Here is a 23,812-nt window from a genome sequence, read left to right as displayed (position 1 = left end):
TCGGCTTCTGGCTAAATATCAGCTGGTAATTCTGGGGTTGTTGCCCCCAGGCTATCAGTTGGTATACAGTTAGATGTCGAATTATCTTCAAACTTAGGAACTCGATAGACACACGTAAGTTTTTTCATTAGTTCGCTTTAATTTTGTACTTTGTCAATTGTTAGTGTTGGCTTTTACGTGTGTCTTGTAGTATTTGTTTTGTTGATTTTGCTTTTTTTTGTGACAAGTTTTTATTTAGAATTTCTAAAGTTGTTGAAACTGTAACTTCATTTTTTTGTGATTCATGATTTTTTTTAAATGTTGCTTAAATTTATTTGATTATTTTTTTTTACAAATGTAATTTTTAATGTTTATAAATCTAGTACTATCACCAAGAAGCTTTTGCCTACTTCAGTCTAATCTCATTTGGTAACTGTGAGGCTTTATCACATCGCGGCCGTTACTGACCTGGCCCATTACTGTGTCAAATGTCATGTTGGTAGACAGTGCCGCGATGGACTCAGATTACCATGTGGGGTTTGACTGCAGTTTTGGCTGCACGCCGTGACGTCCTGTGTATATGATTTTATTTTGCTTTATTGTACTTTTTACTGGTCAATATTTTTACATTTCAATGACATACTTTATGATAAAGGATAAATGTATCTGGCTTATAATAAAAGTAAAAATATTGACTTAGCATAGTTTTCATCTTACACACCTGTTTTGTATAGTCTTGCAGCACATATTTTTTGTTTTTATGTTATCGTAGTTGAAAATTTGACCGTTGTAATTTTAAATATCGACATTCCTTAAGTTATTAAAGAACACATTAATTTTCTATACTTTGCCACTATCGATATTATTACAATGTCAAATGTTTTATGTTTATTTTTTAATCTCCTTTATAAGTAAAGTAGCAGAAGCCTTCAGTGTAGCATCATTGCCTCTGAGTATTACTTCAGGTACTGGTGGAATTGGAAAATGGAATCGGCTACGTTGTCTCTTACGGTATTTAAAAACTTTTATTCAGAAATTCTAAACAATTCATTGTTTGGTCGAAAATAAAATTCTCTGGTTCATCTTCTACTTCGATAAATATTGTTATGACTCTTCCTTTACCCTACGTTTCCTATTTCCTACACGTTTTCGCAGTGTCATTTGATTTAACCAGTGTGAGTACTTCGATGTTTGAATCTAGAGTTCTGACCAAACAATCGAAGCTATTGACTGTTGTTGTACCATTTTTATGACTACCGTCAGTGGTGACGTCAGCAGTTCCCCTCCCAGTGGCTGAATAATACTTTGAGGTCGTGTTTGCGTTTTCATCGTGCTGTATGATCCAGTATCAACGCAGATGTAGTGTGCGCATGGTAAGAGTAGATTGTAGACGTAATATGTAATTTAATTTTTTTGTTTTGCCATTTGGCTTGCGTAATTCACTTTTGATATTTCATTTGTATTATAAATGTGTACATTATAGAGTAGTTACATTTGTAAATAGACAAAGTGTTTAATTGAATATGCTTCTATAATAAAATAAAAAAAATCCAGATGAAATAATATGTGTCACATAAAACATTCATAATTTTTTAAATAAAAGATATCTTTCTATCCGAATAAAACAGACAGAAATAATCAATAATTTTAACTTTACATGTTGAGGAAATGTTAATTAATATGCAAAAATTCTCTTACACAATTTCCTCAGTGAGACTCCTGCAGACGTCAGTTGCGATGGCGGAGCAGCGTTATTACAACGCTGTATCAAACCAGCAGGACAAGGTTGACAAGAACTTGGTCAAGAACCTGATCATTAACTACGTGGTGACTGGCGCTAACAGCGTTATCAACAAGTGAGTAACTATATTCACCATAAATCACCGTTTAATAAACGAGTTAGTGCTAGATGCCAAATTTAGGTCCCTTTTTTCTACCCGCCCTTTTTCTAGTCAGGAAAAGATGGCGTTTGCCACCAACTACTATAAAAAAAATAATCTTTGGGGAGTGTATTTATATAATTATATTTTATATATTTCCAGAACCCAGGTCTTGCGCATTCTATCAACAGTGCTAGACTTCAACCAGCAAGAATGTGAAAAGCTAGGTCTTGTTAGGTCCACGACGACAACTGACAGTCTGGCAGCAGAATTCGTCAAATTTCTACAAAACGAATCGAAACCTCGACCGCAATTGCCGATCATGAATCTAGCACAATCGAGAAGTACAACGCCTACATCTAGAAGAAGTTCCACAATGGGTGAGTTTTGATCTTAATTTAGATTTACAGAGATAAGTCTACACTAAGAGCCTTCCTTAGTGATCATTAAATGATTCTGAGTGACACGCGATACAGTTCTTAAATGTAACCATTATATCTCATTATTCTCCCATTTGCTAGTTTATATTTAATCTCCTCAGGTCCAAACCCAATCATAGATCCTGGCCACAGAAGAAATCCTTCGACTGGTTCGAATAACGTATTATTCCAAAATCTGGACAGTGATGCTGTATCACAGGGCTCCACTGAATCAGAGCCCAGGGTTGTGAACCTCGGACAACTGGAGACAGGAGTCACACAGACAAGGACAAGCGAGAGCGCCATATTGAAGCACGTCCTTAAAGATATGTGATATACAAATATTGTAAAATAGAATTACAGGATTGTTTGTGAAATGAGTTAGAGGATTTATATGTGATGTCAAAATAAAGTCTTGAATTTATCGGTCGTAGACATTAACTATATTCCTCAGGACAGGTTAAAGGCGTTAGTATTTTGTGCCTATTTGCTATTACGGCGCTATTGGTAGCGGTGTTGGGAATTTGAACTAATAAGAGAATTTGGGATATTTGGAACGATGCAATGTCATTCCGAAGGAACGGCCTATCCAACTATGTCTATAAAGATGGTCGTAGTATCTGTATGTGATATATTTTGTTATATTGAATAATAAAAGGGCCCTTAATTCTTTTACTTCAATGATGTCAAAATGGTTTATTTAATAACTAATCGATTTGTCAAATATTAAAGTACCATTTTGACATTATTATGTTAGCTATTAATATATTTCTTTATAGTACTTTTCTGTCCTTTTCTATCTTATCTGTCACACTACCTCATAATAATCTTTGATATTCGCCTTAAATATCATTTCCACTGGCGTGGCCGTAATTAAGTCGGACCAATTATTCAGTGGAATTAAGCACTAAAAACGATACGCTATAAAGGACTAATAGAAGCACTTTAGTTTTATTATATTTGCATTGTTAACGACATTATTCATTCATTAATTATGTCTTTTTAATTGCATTTATATATATTCATAACATGAATATAAGTCAATTTTTTTTTCTAGAATAAATTATTTAATGGTAGACTATATTCGTAAAAAATTTACCACAGAGTAATCATACACAGAGTTGACAATTACTAAAATAAAAAAGTCAGTTTGTCTTTGTGAACATTAAACTTTAGTATCAAACAATAAATGCAGGAGCATTTATATTGCTATACTATTAAAAATGTTTTATTTTGCGTTCACAAGTAAATAGGCTATTTTGTATGTATATTGAGTACTCGATAACATATTTCTTGTTTAGTCCATATTTTTTTATTTTTCGTATCATTAGAATTTAAAAGATTTATTCAAGAAAATTTTGTTCTAAACTTATATAAAAAAGCCACCGATGTGTTTAGCCGTTTTTTTATAAGTTTATTATAATATCTCACGAAAGTTTGAATAATTTAAAATTTTGTTCTTACCAAGTAAAATTTTGAGTTGTGAAAATATCATGATATCTGCTTATACCACATATGTTAAGAGTCGTATTTAATATTTTTAAAAGCAATACTTTGTAATCTATTAATCTAAAGGCATATTCTTTGGTCCATTTGCCATATTCATCCATTGTTTGCAATTAAGTGTAATATAAAAAAAAGTTCTGTTTAAATATTGTACCATATTTTGTATATATTATTGTTTGTGCCTGATTTTTACGTGCATTTAATATTTTTTTCTCCTTTATAATAAAAGCAATTGCATCCTATTTAAAAAAAATCTAAGTTGACATTTGACGTCTGTTTAGAAAATGGCGCGAAATTGTTTTGACATTTCGTAATTTATATTTATATTTTTGTTAGTTATTTTTGCATAAAGTGGATAAAATTGGAAAAAAAATATTCTAATTTATGTTGTAAATTTTGTAATTTATGTATTTTTGTAACTAAATTCAAATTGATGTGTAACTTTCATTTTAATTGTATCATAAAATAAAATCGATATTAATTTGGAATTAAAAAATGTTTCCGGCTTATTCGAGTTTTAAATTGCTAGTGTAAAATATTACTTTGCTCATGAATTAAATATTGTAAAATTATTTTTAATTTTTTGTATGTGAATATTGTTAATAAATTGTATATTGATCATTTCATTTAACCATAATAAATAATGCTACATCAAACGTGTTTATTTACTATTCATTTTGCCTGAAAAATATCTGACATGAATTAGAAAGAAAATTCCCTCAAAGATTTAGTCTGTATTACTTAAGCTACAGACCGACAGAGATAACCGATCCGGTGACCATAAATCAAACTAAATTATGCCAGCACACTAGCGCCCCCAAGTCAACCTCAACAACTGACAAGATCTTTGTATATACTGTAGCTGTCATGTCTTTTTTTGTTTTTATGACATTTTCTATGGATTAGTAGGTTTTATATATATTCTGACAACCACCCGCAATAGCAATGCTTCTCACAGGTTCAGATATCCTTGGTTAACTATATACATAGAATAGGACCACCTATATGTATATGATGAAAGTAAAGTTCATGCGGTAAAAAATATAGAATTTAGTTTTAAAAGCAGCCGTAGTTATAGTATGACTTTTTTTAGTGTGTGCGATAAAGAAGATGTGATGAGATGCTTTATTTCGATAAGAGACGTCGCAGCTCCAGTGGCGCAATTGGTTAGCGCACGGTACTTATACGACAGTGTCCGAGCTATGCCGGGGTTGTGAGTTCGAGCCTCACCTGGAGCATATTTTTGTGTATTACCAAATCTAACGGACAAATAAGTTTAAATAAAACTATGTCCACAATATGCTATATAAATATAAAACAGTTAAATTCGAATTTAGACGAATAAAACATCAGTAAAAAAAGATTCTGAAAGGCCGTTTTAGTGAGTTTGTAGAAAAGTTCATTTATTTATTATATCACGGATCAAAAACGAGGTGCATATAAAACCTTTTTTATAAATAAAAAGTATTATAACCGCTCTTTATTCTAATCTTTATGCATAGATCGGCTATTACTGTGGTATTTCGTGCCTCCTTCATTACCGCCATTTTGGCGCTGACGGTTGCGGTTGTTAGCGATGGTGAGGATAGGAACTAATAATTAACTCTGAAGAACTTTAACAGGCGCGTTTAAGTCGGAACGAAACAAATGCTGTTATTTCTAAGCAATGACCTATCTATTTTTATAGACCAGTGGCCCTTTATATCTCGTATAATACCGGCAATTTTAGCCAAAATTACTGACGCAAAATGAAGATAAATAAATGACATCGGATATGTTTCAATCGATTCGTCAATTTATAACTTTCTTCCTTAAAATATCTTTATATTTTCACGTAATCATGATCCACAAGGTAATTAATTTTAAATTTTAATCAATTTAATTAATTTCCAAAATGTAATTTAAGTTATGATTTTTATTGTTTATCGTTTGAGATCATTGTTTTTTTAAGTATATTTTCTATATTTCAGTTAATTGAGATTTTAACAAGAACAAGATTGAAGAATGAACACCATCTCTATGCGTTTCTTGTGCTTGCGTTATTTTCTATAACATCTCTTATTCTGTTACTACACTACGGAGAAATGCCACAGACTTTACCTGACAGACACACCTCGTACCAGTAAGTCTATTGTCTACTGCTAAATAAGATTCAATAAAAAGCGCCCATGGAAAGAAATCTACTAAATAATATAATTTTTACATTGATTTCTTTATTTTATTCAATTTTTTGGTTAACTTTAATTTATTTTGATATAACACACATTTATTCCTATCAGTAAATTGTTCAAGAGGACTATTTAAAGACACACGACACGGAAATAGTTCTAAAAATAATTTAGTTTTTTTTTTAGCATTAAATGTTCAGTGTTTTATATTATTACTTAACGTTAAACTACTTGTTTACTTTGCTATTAATATGATAAATGCCCAAGTTTAGATGTATGGATGTTTGTTTCCAAGTAACTCAAGAATGGCTTAACGAATTTGAATAAAATTTGGACCAAAGATTACAGCTCCTATGTTTATAATTCTAGTAAAGTAGAAGAAAAGCTGCAAAAGAGTATTTTAGAGGAGACAGAGGTCGGATGTAAGTTTCCAGTTATAGACCCCTTCGCTGCTGAGATGATGAAGTTCAACAAGGATATACCAAAAATCAAATGCGAGAGCGGCGATTGGGTGCAGTGTGAAGTTTGTATATCGATAACTATATGCCTTTAAATACAGCCGAATCTGGAGAAAAGAGAACAATCTATAGATGAATCATTGTTAGATCCTTACTTATAGACATTATTAGTTAGAATCCTTTGGCGCGAATCGCGAGCTTTTCGTAACCTAGTCAAGTGACAGATTGATTAGTGAGGGGATATAAACGTTGACGTTTTAATAAAGTTAGTGTTGTGCCGATACCGGGACAGTGTCGGATTTTCTTCCTAACATTACGGACGACCTGTACAAGGGATTAACCGGTAAGAGAGGTCACTTGGACTCTTATCCATCAGATTCGACAGTACATATTTGAATGTTTTTATAATTTGGAAGAAATAAAGTTTAGGCTATTTACAGATGTCAAAATGTTACGTGAAATCAGACATACTGAAGACAATGAACAACGTTGTTTGTGTGTACAAGGATATTATATATATAGATGACAATAACTACAAGCTCGGTGAGCCGGTGCGGCTGTCAAGTGACAGACATTACTACCTCAACGCGAGTGATCATGTCAAAGTGTCCTGCTCTGGTACACCGGTTGATAGGTAAAAGGATTCATTTTATATTAATAAACGAAAATATATCTTGATGAATGAAAGATGAGTAAAAGATATTTATGCGCGAAAGTAAGCCTTTTATCATGCCTTTGAGTTATGTGAGACTGTGTATGCAGATTTGTGATACCTTTTTCTATCCGCCCTGGGCGGTCACACAACCGCGCCCTATACTAACGCCCTATTTAGATGTGGGATAAATCTGAGAGAGAACAGAGTACAGAGAGAGTACGCTTACTGAATATGAAACTTCGGCTTGTCTTAGGTTCAATATATTCTCAACGCGATGGTACGGCTACAAGGCGGGTCTGCGCCCGGTGCAGCTGCCCCCCGCGCCCCCCTCACCCGCCGCGCCCGGCGCAAACTCCGCGTCCCCCGCGCCCCCCGGATCCCCCTCGCCCCCCGAGGACGACATCAGCGTGATGATCCTCTGCTTCGATTCGACATCACACAACGGCTTCAGACGCAGAATGCCGCACAGTTACAAGGCATTGCAGGAAATGGACGCTGTTATAATGCACGGGTAATATAATTCATTTATTCATATGTATTAATAAAATTGGAGTGTCTGTTTAACGAAAAAAAATCGTATATATGATATATTTGCGTATCTAATAAAGAAAATGTTGTCTGTCTCTATGTCTGTTTGTAATGCCGCGTATGTTCCGGGTAATATAAACGGCTGGACCAAATTGGACGATACTTGGACGGGAAGGTAGCTGATACATTCGGTTATATTATAAGTTTCTTTTTTAAATTAATGCTGACGAAGTTACCGGCGATCGCTAGTCACTTCAAACATATTTTAATCTGTTTTTCAGTTACAACATCGTAGGCGACGGCACGCCTGCCGCCATCATTCCACTGCTGACCGGTAAGACGGAGCTCGACATGCCCGAGATGAGGAAACGCTTCGCCAACAGCAAGGCCGTAGACCCGGAGAACTATATCTTCAAAATGCTCTCCAAATATGGGTAAGTGACACGAATCAATGAAGCTGTTAAAAAACCAATTATTTTTCCTACTTTACACTTTTTCGTAATCAAAACGAATTTAATGATTAGCGGCGATCCCAAAATATTGTTCATGCTATTGGTTCTCCATTCCTGATATAGAAGACTAGACCATTATTCACTCCTACAACCTGACCTGACTCAAACATCTGAATCTTAATTATTACTCACAAAAAGACTCTTTTCAGCTAAGTTTCTCAGATTAACTTATTTCAGCTATCGCACCGCATTCTTTGAGGATTCTCCCTGGATCGGCACTTTCCAGTATCGTTACAACGGCTTCAGCTCGCAGCCAGCTGACCACTATATGCAGGCGTTCCTGCAGGAGGAGACCAAGTATGGTGCCAAGTGGTGGAACGGCATCAACAAGAGGCACTGCATCGGAGACACGCCTCAGTATGGTTTCCTCATGAATATGAGCAAACAGGTGTGCGTTTTTTTACCCAATTTACTATTTTTTGTATATGGATTTGTGCGTGAGTAAGTTCCCTTTTTGCTGCCTAGAGCTTAAAAGACTGAAGAGATTTTGTATGTTGAGGTGTCATTCGATTCTTATTCTTCTTGTGAGTGTCATAGAGGTACAATTAGATCAGATTTTTGTTTTTTTATCTTTAATTTTTTAATTCTGCCAACTACCTTTGGTCATTTACTTAGGTGACGTCACTAGCACAGAAGCATTTCTGCTTCACTTTCATAGTGGACATCTCGCACGATGACTTCAACATGATCTCCAGCGCTGATGATGACCTGGTGGCCTTCATCGAGCACATGCGAGACTCCGGCAAGATGGAGAACCATCTGTTCATCGTGATGGGTGATCATGGATCTAGGTCAGTTAATTACAAGTAACTTATCTAGCGACTATTTTTTTTGTCCCGTAAGCCCTTTTCAGAATTGTACTGATTTCTGCTTTATTTGTGAACTTTAATCTCTTTTTTTCGATTGATGATGATTTTCAATGATTAGGACCGTCTAAGCGTTTTTCCATTTACACCTCAGTATTTTTCTCCTCATCAATGTTAGGATCAAATATTAATTCTCATTCCAGATTCTCTGGACTTCGAGAGACATATCAAGGCAAGATAGAGGAACGTCTGCCATTGATGGCAATAATGTTACCTGAGAAGTTGATACAGACGCGACCAGAGACTCTGACCTCTCTGCGGAACAACGCGCGTGTTCTCACCACGCCCTTCGACATTCACACGACTGTTGTTCACGCCATGGGTCTGCCTCAACTGGCCAATGATTATGTCATACTCGGCTCTGATATACCGAGAGGGATGAGTCTGTTAGAACCGGTTTGTTGGATTTAGTTAATACGCACAAGATCGGTGGTTCACTGAGCTGACGATCAACCTCCATTAAATGGAGAAGCACCTTAAGATACAGAGAGAGGGAGAGAAAGAGAAAAAGAGATAGAGAGAGATAGAGAGAGATAGAGAGAGAGAAAGAGAAAAAGAGAGATAGAAAAATAGAGAGAGAAATAGAGAGAGAAAGAGAAAGAGTAGTTGCCCATGTGTTCTAACAGAATGTTCTACATATGTGCCAAATTTCAGTGCGATTAATTCAACCGTTCTGGTGATATCTTCTAACAAACATCCAACTATCTAAACTTTCGGATTTATAATATAATAAAAGTAAAATTATTTTCTAAGAAATGAAGTTCAAAAGTCATTTGATGGAGCTCCAACTTATCTGTGGTATTGTTAATTACCGTTTTAATATATTTAGTTCCATTTTGTAGTACATATTGGTTCCGTTCCCTTCAAGAATGTTATCAAGGATGTCCTGATTACCGTCTTTATTGTTAGATCCCTCAGTCACGTACATGTGGGAAGGCGGGGATCTTGTCTCACTGGTGCGTGTGCAGCAAGTGGTACCCGGTGTCGACAGAAGACAAGCTCTACACTGAGGCCGGAGTCGCGCTCGCACACTTTGTCAACAACGTCACATATGAAGTCAGGTCAGTGACGGACATTTTCATGCGCTAACACGAACCAAGCGTCGGCTGCTCAAGGGTTAAAGCATTTGACTTGAAATCTGCAGATCCTGGGTTCAAATTCCGATATGTATTATACCAAATTATTATTCAATTTGCGTTTACATATATACGTTTATCCGATGTTCTTATGGTGAAGAAAAACATCGTGATGCACATATCTGAGAAATTGAAAGATATATGTGAAGTCATTCCTCACTGGGTCAGCGTTGGCCTAGTCACCCCCAACTTAGGGTAGGTTTTGAACCCCTCAGTGGGATGTATAGTGAGCTATTGATGACTAAGAGATCATGAGTCTTTTTGATACTAGCTTTAGTCCATGTCTTTGCGTCTTTACTGAGTATTTTTCAATTTGACGTTACAATAATGCGTCAGAGAATCTTTAGGTTCACAAAACCCTGGTATGTATTTCCAGGTCTAAATGTGTCGATAGAAAGCTGACATTTATAGACTGGGTGATGAAACTGAGCAACAATGATGATGTTCTCAGTTTCAAATCAGGCATTGAATGTAATGGTCGACATGAGACTTATGTCAAAGCTGATGTCAAGGTGATGTTGTTCAAATATATTTATAATTTAATTCCTCTTGAATACAAATTAAAAATGTTTTTAAATCGCAGTCGAGACCCAGCGTCGAGTATTATCAAGCGAAAGTAAGTTTATTACAATTTGTTGACTAATAATTGGTTTCTGAGATTAAAGTGTCTGTATGAAACATATTGTCGTCGCTGTCATTATCTTTGACAAAAGAGATCACAATATTTTGGTTTCAGAAACCCACAGTAAGTATCTTTGATAGACAAGTGATCATTGTAGAAATGTTTTACTTAATTAAGTAGAAGTTATATAAAATTATAAACAATTTATTATTAAAATTCGTTTAAAAAGTGTTTGAAATAATGGAATTTACACATTTATTGCAAAAAGTATGAGATGAAGTTTACAAAAATAAGACGACCATTTGAAACTAGAAATAACTAATTAGCAATAACTGCCTACACCTGTATTTAACTAGCGTGGTTATATTGCATTTCAGATAAGAATGACTCCGGGCCGCGCTTTGTTTGAAGGCACGATGAAATACAATGTCAACACGAGACAGTTTGTTGTCTCTGACAGTGACATCCAGCGGATTACAGCGTGAGTTAATTATAAATTATTAACCATTGGTTATTGAGAATAAAATTTGTATAACGGGGATGTTTGTCTCAGAAACCCACTGTGAATTATCCGTTTCAGATATTTTATAGTTTTAAAGAAACTTATGACAATATTTTCATTGATATAGCAAAAGTTGTGAACAGAAAAGCAATGGCTTCTCATATTTTTTATTATTATTTTTATTAATAGATAAAATAATCTCAGGTACGCAGATGAACCTGCTTGCATCAGCAAAACTCATCCACATCTGAATAAATATTGCTATTGTAAAAACAAGGCGTCGAGAATACCATTTATGTAATACTGTGCTATAGTATTATGTATTTATGTACACGTTGTTCCAAATTAAAACACAAAAAATTGCTCCTCACAGTTTAAAAGTAGTTGCTAAAATCGTACCTTTAAAACTAAACATCTATATGTTTTTTTATTAACCAGAAAAATATAGCGTAATCTGTTGCTTATACTGATCATATTTAAGAAATAAAAAACATGCAAATCATAATCAAGAAAATATCACACAAAAAACCTAATTATTGCTTGATTGCACCTAAGTATACATATATTTGTTGCATGTGCTCACACAAAGCGTTTGTTTTTAATTCCGCGTGAACGAAGTCGCGGGCAACTGCTAGTATGCTATAAAAATAATTATGAAATGTTTGTACGTTTGCAAAGTTTACGTTTTGATTTGGAACAATGTGTTAGTTTGTGTTGTTTATTTTGTTACGTTACAGTAGTAGTAAATAAAATGTTGATTACTTTTATAATTTGCTTTTATTGTTTTGTATCATATTAGTAATAAAATTGAGATTTTAAAATACTAGAAAGAATTTGTCAAGTAATGTCAATTGATGGGCTATATTATGCAATTAATAAAAACTTACTAATATTATAAATACGAATGTTTGGATGAATGGATGTTTGTTAGGAGGTATCTCCAGAACGGCTGCAATGAGCTCACTTAAACGCTTGGATGTAGATTGTGGCGGATGGCCCCTCTCATGTTCTGAGGGGGGGGGGCATCATCATAGTGTAATGGAAGGGGTTTAACATCTGACCCCTCCCTACACGAGTCGAGCCCATACCAAGGGGCTCCCCTCTAGCCGGGCCGTGGATAACCTACGTAGATACCACAGTCCGGTCGGGCGAAGAAGAACATCGCGGAGTTTAGTGGGTAGTCCGGCCTTAAAGGCTTAGAAGTAGAATATAGTCTAGAAGAACACATGGGATATTAGTTAAGTTTTTTTTTAATTCTACGCGGACATAGTAACAGGCGAGTTAATAAATAAATTAAAAGACAATTATACCAAAAATAAATATAACCTTGATAACCAGCCCGGTAGATGGCACTTGTAGATGCAGAGTCAATACCGTACTCTGAAATCGAACCTTGAACTTAGTAAGGCTGTATATATAAACAGGAAAATGTTCATCCCATGATGCACGCGGGGAAAAACAAAATGCACCCGAGGTTTACCTACGATACTACGCAAAGTTAACATGTCATAAATATTAGGGTCGGTATAGACTTGCGAATTATCAAATGGTAAACACCAAGGTACCAACTTTGTGTACCAACGCAGTAGTAAATTTTCTGTCTTCTGAGAGAATGGGTCTAAGTCTTCTTTTAAATTGAAAGTATGATAAGCCATGAATTTTCTCTACTGAGAAACTCATAGTTTTTGATTCAGTTTTAGAAAGGTTTGTTAAGGTTTTTTTTATAACAGTAGGGGGCAAACGAGCAGCGGGAACACCGAGGTGTTCAACGACGACCATGGACAACAGCAATACCAGAGGAACCGCAGATGCGTTGCCGGCCTTTGAGATAGTGATAAGCTCGCTTCTTGAAGGACCCTAAGTTTTTGAACATTTTTGAAGAATGGTTTTTTACGTGGAAATATATTATTACAATGAATACGAGTTTTAAGTATTTGAAATTACAAATTTGATAGTATGATTTTATAACTGTTCATAGAGTTAATATTTATGGTCTATTAATTAATTTAATGTCTAAGGTCAATGATAACAAATGTGAGAAATAATCCCCGCGTTATCGTCAATATAAACGTGGCTTTATGAACGAGTTATGAGTTTACGAACAGAGGAAATTATAGAGACGTCATATTTGTAAATATTTTATTAACTTTTTCAGAGCATCAAAAGACAGTCGCTAATGTATCCATTCAAGATAATCAATAAAAGATAATTAAGTAACATTACAAAGAGCTTCAATTTACAAATCACGAATTATCTTATTCACAAGCATCGTAGTAAAATAAAATATGCGTAACTAATTGAGTAATGTTTATTGACATTCACTTATGCTTAATCTAAGCGAGTGCATAATATTTAACCACTAATTCGACTCTATATCTTTCTCTGTTATTGTAAAACTTGTAGCATTTAACACAGAGCTTGTCTGAGTGACCAGTTATTGCTCGGAGACGCTCTGCTTGCACGGTGAGATATTTATTTATATTATAAAATAAGTTTAATTAATAAAATGTAGCTTAAAAACAATACTTTTTGTTGCATATTGATTTTATTAGCGCAATATTATATTATTATAGAATTATTATTATGAAACTTTCCTTCTGTAAGATTAAACCTTCACTGAAATGTGTTATTTTTTATTTCGTAATTTTTATAGAAAAAATATTGTACTCGAAGAGTTAGAATTTATTTTTATTGTGATTTTAACTTCATTTTTAACAGTGTGTTGTTTTATTTAAAAACATAACTTTCTTTCCAAGATTTACCAAAAAAATTTTAACTGAAAGTTATCTTAAACTGTGAGGAAAACTGCTTTTATTTGCATTTAACGTTTATCAATAGTAAAATGTTTTGTACATAAACTGTTCAATACAAAAGGTGACAAACATAAAACTGTAAGACGTAAGTTTGTACACAACACCGGTTGTACAAGGAAAATGACAAGACATGTCTTTGTGTCTTCACTTGTGCTGTACTTTTGTTATTTTTATATAAATCACATTTTATACTCAGGTTTATTAACAATATAATCTACTCTTTATACTTATCCCACTCTATATGGGTATCAGGTTTTTGTCCTCCACATCATCTTCCTTCATCTCAGTTGTTACACCTTTCTTAATCACGGTTTCATATCGACAATCATATACACACCTATGTACAATCATATGTACACCTATATGAGCGAGAACTTGATACGCGAGAAACGTAACTATTCGAGCTATTTCTGGTACCGATGGACGATCTCCTTAAGCGAGAAAGATATCATGGTCTCTTGGAGTCTCGCTTATTCAATTTTATTAGCTGTACCTAAAGTTTACACATTTAATTCCCGCCCGTAGATTTTTTAGGGAGCTACTAAGAGAGGTAATTACTGTAGATTTAAGAAACGACTGTCTAAAAAAAACTGTAACCAAATTTTCGTACTCATCATGCTAAAACGAAAAAGTTACATTAAAGTCATATAAATTTATGTAAAGACAATGTATATATATATATATATATAAAAGAAAGTCGTGTTAGTTACACTATTTATAACTCAAGAACGGCTTTACCGATATGACAGACATAGGATACTATTTATTCATTTTTTATTATTTTTTTTTCGAATTTATGCCTTGAAGAGCTGCTTTTTATTTAACTTACTAATATTATAAATGCGAATGTTTAGATGGACGTAATGTGGATGGATGGATGGGTGGGCTACACTAATTAATTTTTTTATATATCCACGCGGACGGAGTCGCGGGCGACAACTAGTATTAAATAAATTAAAATATAATATTTCCTTTATTTTCAGATGCTGAAATTCTTGATATTATGCCTCGCGGCGATACAGGCTGCCTCTAGCGATGATTGCAAAGGAATATTATACGATGGAAAAAATTACAAAGAACAAATAATGAAGTCAGATATCTACAAACCTTCATCTCTGGCTGTAGATTACAAAACAAGCGCCATCTATTTCACACATATCGAACAAACAGGAGATGTATTTTACAAAACATCCAAAATTAATCTTAAAGATGGAAAATTCACTAATTTAGAAGTCAATAACGGTTTCTCTTTAGATGTAGATCAAAAGAATCATGTTGTATATGTCGGTGGTCATAAAGGCATATATAAATATAATGAAAAGAATAACAAAGCAAATTTAATTGTGCCCGGAATTAACGCTTGGAATGTATTTTATAAAAATATCTTATATTACATTGAATTTATAAGTCAAACACTTTACACGTATTCAAATGGTAAATCTAAACCTTTCGAAGAACTCGAAGGTATCAAAGTTTACTTCTTTGTTATAGATAATGAAGATTATATTATTTACAGCAATAGTTCTGGTGTCTTTGGTAAAAATAAAGGTGAAAAAGAAGTTTTGTATAAAGAAGTAAAAAGTGTTGATGAAATTCGTGAGATAAGTTTAGATAGGAATGGTAAAGTGTTTGTTTTAGCTGCTGATGGTATATACAGGATGAATAAAAGCACTAAATCAATTAAAATAGTTGCTGAAATTCAAGACGCGTATGGAATGGCGTTTGATAATAATAATCATTTGATTTACTCCAAAGAGAATTCTTTGTTACGTTTAGTTCCAAACAAAGATTGTTAATTGTTATATCAGGACACATGGTAATTTAAGGACTTTAACATATTTAGTAGCCACAAAATAAAAGATTTTTTTTAATTTTTATAACTGTTTTCATTTAATTTATTTACCTAATATCTGAAATAGTTAGGTTGTAAGATTTAAAGTCAATTTTATTTAGAAGTTTTATAAATAAGTAGCGGACCCGACAGACGTTGTCCTGTCTACACGTCTTTAATTTGAATATTATTTAAAATTTGACACTGCGATGGTAGCGCCGTCTGTCGGATCCAATGTAAAACATTCCAGAATCAACAACTACTAATAAATTAAAAATTAATTAAAAAAACATTGTCCAGCGGACAAAATTGTGAATCTAAACCATTCCCAGACCCCCTTGAACACACACAAAAAATTTCATCAAAATCGGTCCAGTCGTTTGAGAGAAGTTCAGTGACATACACACTCACAGAAGAATTATATATATAAAGATATAAAGATTTGCATTTTTTTTTACCGTAGATGTAGTCTGAACAACTTGTCGTAATATCAAAATTAATTCCTCGTGAGTAAAACTGGTTTAATACTAGTTAATTTAAACAACATCAATTATCAATTTCCTGTTGTAAAACATTTTCATTATTTAATACTCAATTTTATTTATATAAGGGTGGTATTAAGATCCCCAAATGGGGGTCTGTGGTCTTTGGCTACCCCTCTGAGCTACAGGCGTGAGTTATTGTTCTAATGTTTTAAATATTTATTAGGATTAATCCAAAAAAATATTACATTCAGACGATTTAGCGCCATCTTTTATCCGGAAGCTTAAACATTTTAAGTCATTTTTAATTTATTTTTTTACATTCTTTATTGATTTTTTTTAAATTAATCGTGGTGTGCTATTTAATATGCATAAAGAGAAAGATGATATGAAATTGTTAGTACCTTGCTATATTTTTACTGCAGGCTTTTTTTTATTTGTAATTCTCGTCAATTTATCTTAATAGCCAGCTATTAGACGAGACTCAAGTTCTGTGGAAGTTCCCGTCGACAAAGAGGTGCGGCCACTCGCTGTAATGTCTATTACCTTAATGTACTTTATTAAAAACTCCTTACACTGTACGACATAAAACACAAAGTAATCTAACTTAATTTTTGATATTTTATTTATTTAGGCGTAATCAGTACATAGCACAGAATTTCTTCAGTAAACAGATCTATGATCTAATCAAGTTGGGAAGTTCTGGTATATAGGATTTTTACTTCACATAATTTTTATATTTTTAACAAAATATCGTGTCTTGTAAAGAGCGCTGTTAAGTGCAGTTGTTCCACGTATAATGGAGCCTCACCTTTTTAGTTAGTATCAGTACGTCTGTAGCTTTTTAATTATTTTATAACTTTAAGGGTAATGGGTTAGTAATTGACCAGTTCCACAATCTTTGATGATGTTTCCTAGTACCTTCTAGCTCCGTTTTTCTCTCGTAGCACTTTAAGTTTTTCGAAGAATGATCGAAAGAGAGAAACTTTTTTAAATAAAAGATCTCTGAATAATAAGTTCTTTAGTAAAGTAGAATCATACGTATTTCTTTGTTTTCATGTGTTCATAAATACGAAACATTAATTTTAAATTACAATAAAACAAAAAAAAAAATTGGAATGTAATAAATTTTATCAACTTTAAAATGTTTTGTTAAACCTATGGTTGATTTAATTTATATGAATCCAAAAAATAACAATCTTGAATGATTTTTATTTATTTCTATTTAACAAAATGTTTAACACATATGTGGTAGCGGAGAAAATAAGTCACAAATAAAACAATGCTATAAAAAGGTCTAGAGTTTCTTCGTCACAAGGTGAAGTATACGCCAACAACCGCAAAATCTGTTTCCAACGCACAACATTGTAATTAAAACGCGAAATATTCCTCCCCGTGTGATTACTACCCTCTTCCACCCTCCACCCCATTTCTTTGCACGTTGGTCAGTTTGTACGCGGCCGCCTTACGAGCCATGTCGTAGCCTTAGAAACTAAGCCCAAAACAAAAATAAACAAATATCCTCCATAAAGTTCTTCCAAATATTTAAATATAAAGAAAGTTTTCTTTTATAAAATCGTCTTAAAAGTGTTCAGTATGCTTATATATAATAAAGTAGAATTGGTGTTATAAAATGGCTGACAGGAATTACTTGCCACACTACAAACCGAATTTTCTATCGCCAGCAAAACCTTATTTTTTCGACTGATAACCTCAAAAATTTGAAGCAATTATGGTGACTTTGTCAAGGAAATTGTGTGTAAATTAATATAATGGCGTGCGTAACGAGTTTTCCCGCCAAAAAAACAATGATGGCGGCGGTTGTTTCGGTGATTTTTTACTTGTTCAAAATCAAATTGAAATGACGGCATCTTAAGTGAGAAACGAGAGATTTAAGTAAAAATGTGAACTTGTGTTTTGTGATGTTCATAATCTGTTTGTGAGTTTGTGTGTTAGTGATATTATTGGATACATTGTTTTATAAACGGTACGTATATCAAACTTATTTAAATGTTAGACAAAGCTATGTAGAACGTTTTATAACATACTCTGACGTCAAGACTTTGATTAAGCGATAAGAAGTCGATTCATAAAGGAAAAACAATGTATTCTTGAAACTAAATAACTTAACAAAGTAACACCGTTCTTTGCTATGTTAAAACACAATGAAATCATGTGGATTATTCACCTGACGAATGCAATATACAATTGAATTGAATCCCAGAATCAGACACCGTGGATTAGTAACCACAAATGAATATAAATTAACAATAAACATATTATATTTATTCCATCAAATAATTCTACTATTAAAGTCGAGAGTACTATTTATCAAAGAAAATCTTTAAGGTAAAAAAGGTAGTTAGTCACCCGACTTCTAGGAATATACATAAATTACAAATATGACTGTATTTCATACGACGCCCATTTATAGAGTTTAAAATATTACTTTCTAAGTGTGCATTAAATGAAGATTACAATCTCACTAGTATTACTTATAACTCATTGTTTTTATTTAAAGAATACTAGCTGTCGCCCGCGACTCCGTCCGCGTGGATATATAAAAAACTTAATAAGTAAGCCAACCCAACCCATCCATCCATCCACATCACATCCATATAAACATTCGCATTTATAATATTAGTAAGTTAAATAAAAAGCAGCTCTTCAAGGCATAAATTCGAAAAAAAAATGAATAAATAGTATCCTATGTCCGTCTCCTGGCTCTAAGCTACCTCCTCACCAATTTTCAGGCATATCAGTAAAGCCGTTCTTGAGTTATAAATAGTGTAACTAACATGAGTTTCTTTTATACTCGTATATATAGATGTTACGATTGATTTGTCATTAAATATTCATCTGTCTTTTTCAATAATCATTCATTCATTCACATGGCTCTTATTCTTTTACCTGTGTAGAGTCGGCACATTACTACTCTACAATACATCTCTATCAGCCGTCATATCTAAAGTCACTCCTCACGATATCCTCTTTCAATAATCTTACAAATATTATAAATGCAAATGTTTAAATGGATAGATGGATATTTATTTGAATGTATCTCCAGAACGGCTGAACGGATCTCGATTAAATTTGGCATACATATAGAATATAATGTGGAAGAACACATACGCTAATAGTTATTTTCTATTCCGCGCATTGAGTCGCGGGCGACAGCTAATCAACTCATATATTTGCCTCGTAAGATACAACTACACATAAATGAGTTTAAATAATTATAATAAAACATTTAAATATCCTTGAAGTTGTGATTCATTATACAAAGTGTAATGAACGGTTGAACCTACATTTCTTATTAGGAATCTCAAAGTGAATCCAACGCATCTAAAGTGGGCGATAATTAATTGTCTGTAAGTTGAATTTAATTATCATTAAGTAAAACGTACAAAATTATGAAATACGCATAAACAACTCAGTTCAGCTAAAGATTATTCATTCCGGGAAGCTTTACAGTGTATTTGGTTTCAAAATCAAATCTTAATTTAAAAAAATCTATCTTTGTCCCTTTTTGTTCCTTAACCACTGGAAATTTTTATGAAACTTTAGTAAGTTGTTTTGAAAATACTAAGGAATTGATTATACCTATAAAATATATTTCATTTTCTTCTCAGCCATGAGACGCCCACTGCTGGGCATAGGACTCCCCCAGAGATTTTCACGATGACCGGTCTTGTGCCACCAGCATATATAAATATATTTCCAATTAGGTAAAATTTGTTACACTAAAATAAGTCCTAAGACTTAATTTTTTGACTTCACGAAACGTTGCAACAAGCACATTATGCGGCTGTTTACTCTTTTCTTGTCTTGTTCTTTTACTCTAGTTATTATTTGAAGTGTATTTTTTAATTTAATCTATATTTTACTCGTCTGACTAAATGTCGCAATATACTAATTTGCGGACGGCCTCGTGTCGACCTTGCACCCGCCTTGTATTACCACCATATTGCTACGTACAGACAAATCTTTATACTTTACATATAGAAAACTGAAAAATAATTTTAGTTAATAATCTACTTTACAATATTAGTAGCAATAAGAGAAGCTTTACGATATTATAGTCCAAGTCGTCTCTTTTAAAACATATGTATTGTTTATTTTAATGTTATAAACATCATTTTCTATCTAAATTATTAGTTAGTAGAGGTGTTAAATATCAGATACTGGTTGTTTTTACACATTATGTATATTAAAAAATATAAGGCCGTGTACACACATTAGTTTATTTAGATTTACTACGTCGTCTAAATTTAAAATATTGTGTAAAATTTCAAATAAATTATTTAAAAGTACTTCTATACTGGATTGTTGCGTTGCTTACCATTGGCAACATCTTACTAATATTATAAATGCGAATATTTGGATGGATGGATTTTTGATGGTATGTTCAGAACGGCTGCATTCGCTGAAATTAATTTAATCACGGTCGGACAGAGTCGCGGGCGACAGCTAGTACTTATATAAAATTAAATTATCTGCCAATCTTTGAAAAAAGAAAAATAGTCATATTATGGTGTGAAAATACCTTTATATTGTCTTTTGATTAATGATAGATAGATTTCACACATGACGTTATCTTCAATCTTTTGATGAACCATAAAAGCTGTCTAATATAAGTCGATAGATCGAGACAAAAGTATATTATGAAAAATGTTCTAGATTTTCAATAATATGCTTCAAATTTGGCATATCAAACTGAACAAAGACAAACAAGGGGCAAGAAAAATCATAAAAAAGTGAACGAAAAACAATAAAATAATTACATAATAACTAGACTTAAAAACTCTTTATTAAAACATGTTTCAGCTTTGTTAAAACATTCTAAACTAAATAGCTTTCTATAATCAAACATAAATAACGCATACTTTTATAAAACCTCGTACTACGAGTGAATAAAGGAAAGATTTGCGCGATTTGTTTGTCATAAGTCGCAAATGACTTCGTGTGAGTGACATGACACTCGGATACGGAAACAGACAATTTCCCTATTGACAGACATTTACAACCCCTCGCATGCCACATTTCTACCCCTAGATATAAATAGTATGAAAGTCTAGAATGCTTTATGTGTTAATGTACTTTTTACCATCGTTTTATATAACATCTTTAATCTATTTGGTTCAAAAGTATATAAGTAATAAGTAAATAAGATAGCGAAAAATTTGATCTATTGTGTAAAGTGATATTTAATGTGCTCCCCCTTCCCTGGTCTTATCTTACTTAGTAAACGCACTTTTATGTTTATAAAAACATTGTGCGCCGTCCCCACACGAGTTGGGTAAGCCCGGGAAGAAAAAGAGTGGGGTAAACGCTCCAGTTCTTAGTCTGCCTACTTTACTTCTGACTGTCTCTATGTCGTTTAGTCATGATTCAAATTAAATGTTAAATTACATTCCAAAGTATAGATCCAGGAAAGAAGAGCGATGTGACGTCGTAAAGTCGATTAACGTTTAGATATCGTGGTATAAAGTAATTATAAAGTCGTTTTAACTTTGCGACTTGTTTTAATAATATTCTAACAATGTCTCAAAGTAGCAAATTTATTTTAAACTTCTATAAAATACTAGCTGTCACCCGCGACTACGTCCGCGTGGTTATATAAAAAAAACTTAATAAGTGTAGCCCACCCATCCATCCACATCACATCCATCTAAACATTCGCATTTATAATATTAATAAGTTAAATAAAAAGCACCTCTTCAAGGCATAAATTCGATTGAATAAGAAAATAAAAAAAATGAATAAATAGTATCCTATGTCCGTCTCCTGGCTCTAAGCTACCTCCTCACCAATTTTTTAGCCATATCGGTAGAGCCGTACTTGAGTTATAAATAGTGTAACTAACACGACTTTCTTTTATATATATAAAGATGAACTCACGTTATCGTATTATACAATAAGGGAATAGGCAGAGATCTAAATAATTTAAATTTTATCCAACAATTGGTCTTTCAACAGTGTTTACGCTTCTTCTTAATTTGCAGTAAGAAACGCAATTAGAACTTGTGATTGTATGGCTAAAAACATTTGTACAAAATTGCCTCCGTCACATAATTTCTAAAAATGAAGGAAAACAATGTTTGTATACAAGTATTACATCAATGGAAACACAAAGTAATAAACACATTTTTTATTAATTCATACATACGGGGTGTTAAATACCACGTACATGTTACAAAATACTCCAAATGTATAAGTGAAATAGGGTGGTTGAGTTACCCTGAGGGTGGAATTAACCAAGGACATTGTGTCCTTCGAAAACTTCCCCCAAATATTTTTTATCATGTGATCGCACGATCTGTGCCAAGGCTGACCATTGGCTAGTTGTCGAATTGAGGCTAGGAACTGCGTAATCTATGGATATAGGACATCAGTGAAGTTTTTTACTTACGTTGCCTACAAAATTATTTAGTATTCATAAAAAAATAAAGACGAATTGATAACCTCCTTTTTGAAATCAGCTAAAAATAGAACCTTAGAGAATATGAAATAAATTTAATCGTGACTTAATTTTGGTTACTTGTTTTTACATTTTTTTTTTACTATAAGACATATGACATCCTTATAGCAACCCACACATTCTAAATTAAAAAGATATAAAAACATTATTTCGACTAGAAAAAACACTATTAATTGTCAATATATATATATATATATTGACAATTAATAGTGTTTTGTCATTATATTTAATTAACAAAACTGATCTGATACTTACACAAGAGAAATAAACTTCTAACTACAATTATAAATGCGAATGTTTCGATGGATGGATGGATGGATGGTTGAAGGTATATCTCCAGAACCAATGCATGTGTCTCACTGCAATTTGGCATAAAAGTAGAACTTAGTCTGGAACACATAGGCTACTAATTAAGTTTTTTTTATTCCTGGCGAACGGACTCGCTGATGACCGCTAGTAACGAATAACAAACAAAATATAATTTACCGTAATATAATTCAAAGTTCTTAAAGCATCAAAGTGGTCAGCGTTATTTTTCAATGAACTTAACTGACCTAAGTTTACACAAAGTCGGCATGTTGTAGTTAAATAAGAAATTCCGTTATAATTCGAATACACAATCAAGTAAGAATGTATTACAAATAATTAGGGCACGTGTACAGTGGACGAGTTTAGCTCTCGCCGAGGGGGTAGCGGGTAGCGGGTAGCGGGTAGCGGGGGAACATATTTCTCATTAGTTATAATTAACGACAAGGAATAACGCAGGCGGTCGTAATAAAACTTTGTGAAGAATGCTTTAAGTTTATTTATGGCCATAATAATAGCGGAATTGAAAAATTATATTTTGGTTATAAAAATTAAATAGAGACGGTTTCAAGAGGATGTTTTTCCTACATCGTTTTCGTTCATAGAAGAAGTTTAATTAAAACTAGCTGTCGTCCACGATTCCGTACACGCGGAATTAAAAAAAATAC

The 23,812-nt window shown here is 33.1% G+C and overlaps 3 protein-coding genes and 1 non-coding gene across 5 annotated transcripts in view; all 4 read left to right on the top strand.

The window, feature by feature from the left end:
* LOC106125774 (thyroid receptor-interacting protein 11) overlaps positions 1-3,234 on the top strand; it is a 33,489-nt gene extending 30,255 nt beyond the window's left edge. For both annotated transcript variants that reach the window (XM_013323114.1, XM_013323115.1), the window contains 3 exons: positions 1,691-1,835; positions 2,022-2,239; positions 2,401-3,234. In XM_013323114.1, the coding sequence (XP_013178568.1) occupies positions 1,691-1,835; positions 2,022-2,239; positions 2,401-2,612 (575 nt within the window). In that variant the 3' untranslated portion in view covers positions 2,613-3,234. The remainder of the gene's footprint in view (positions 1-1,690; positions 1,836-2,021; positions 2,240-2,400) is intronic.
* Positions 3,235-4,932: 1,698 nt separating this feature from the next.
* TRNAI-UAU (transfer RNA isoleucine (anticodon UAU)) lies at positions 4,933-5,022 on the top strand. The gene is given in 2 exon segments: positions 4,933-4,970; positions 4,987-5,022. It is a non-coding gene; the product is annotated as a tRNA-Ile (tRNA).
* Positions 5,023-5,558: 536 nt separating this feature from the next.
* Positions 5,559-7,476, top strand: LOC106125646 (uncharacterized). Its single transcript, XM_013322926.1, has 6 exons — positions 5,559-5,636; positions 5,755-5,906; positions 6,322-6,475; positions 6,851-7,044; positions 7,319-7,410; positions 7,472-7,476. Exons 1-6 carry the CDS (start codon positions 5,559-5,561, stop codon positions 7,474-7,476), a joined length of 675 nt encoding a protein of 224 aa, XP_013178380.1.
* LOC106125705 (uncharacterized) lies at positions 7,435-11,779 on the top strand. The gene is made up of 10 exons (XM_013323005.1): positions 7,435-7,576; positions 7,875-8,027; positions 8,283-8,493; positions 8,721-8,896; positions 9,115-9,367; positions 9,881-10,032; positions 10,484-10,619; positions 10,691-10,723; positions 11,107-11,210; positions 11,436-11,779. The coding sequence occupies exons 1-10, from the start codon at positions 7,476-7,478 to the stop codon at positions 11,530-11,532; spliced, it is 1,416 nt and encodes a 471-aa protein (XP_013178459.1). The 5' UTR covers positions 7,435-7,475; the 3' UTR covers positions 11,533-11,779.
* The last annotated feature ends 12,033 nt before the right edge of the window (positions 11,780-23,812 follow it).

This window comes from Papilio xuthus, unplaced genomic scaffold (assembly GCF_000836235.2).
Source record: "Papilio xuthus unplaced genomic scaffold, Pxut_1.1 DF825783.1, whole genome shotgun sequence".
In the NCBI taxonomy this organism is placed as follows: Eukaryota; Metazoa; Arthropoda; class Insecta; order Lepidoptera; family Papilionidae; genus Papilio; species Papilio xuthus.
Note: the sequence above shows the minus strand (reverse complement) of the source record. Positions and strands in the feature narration are given on the sequence as shown.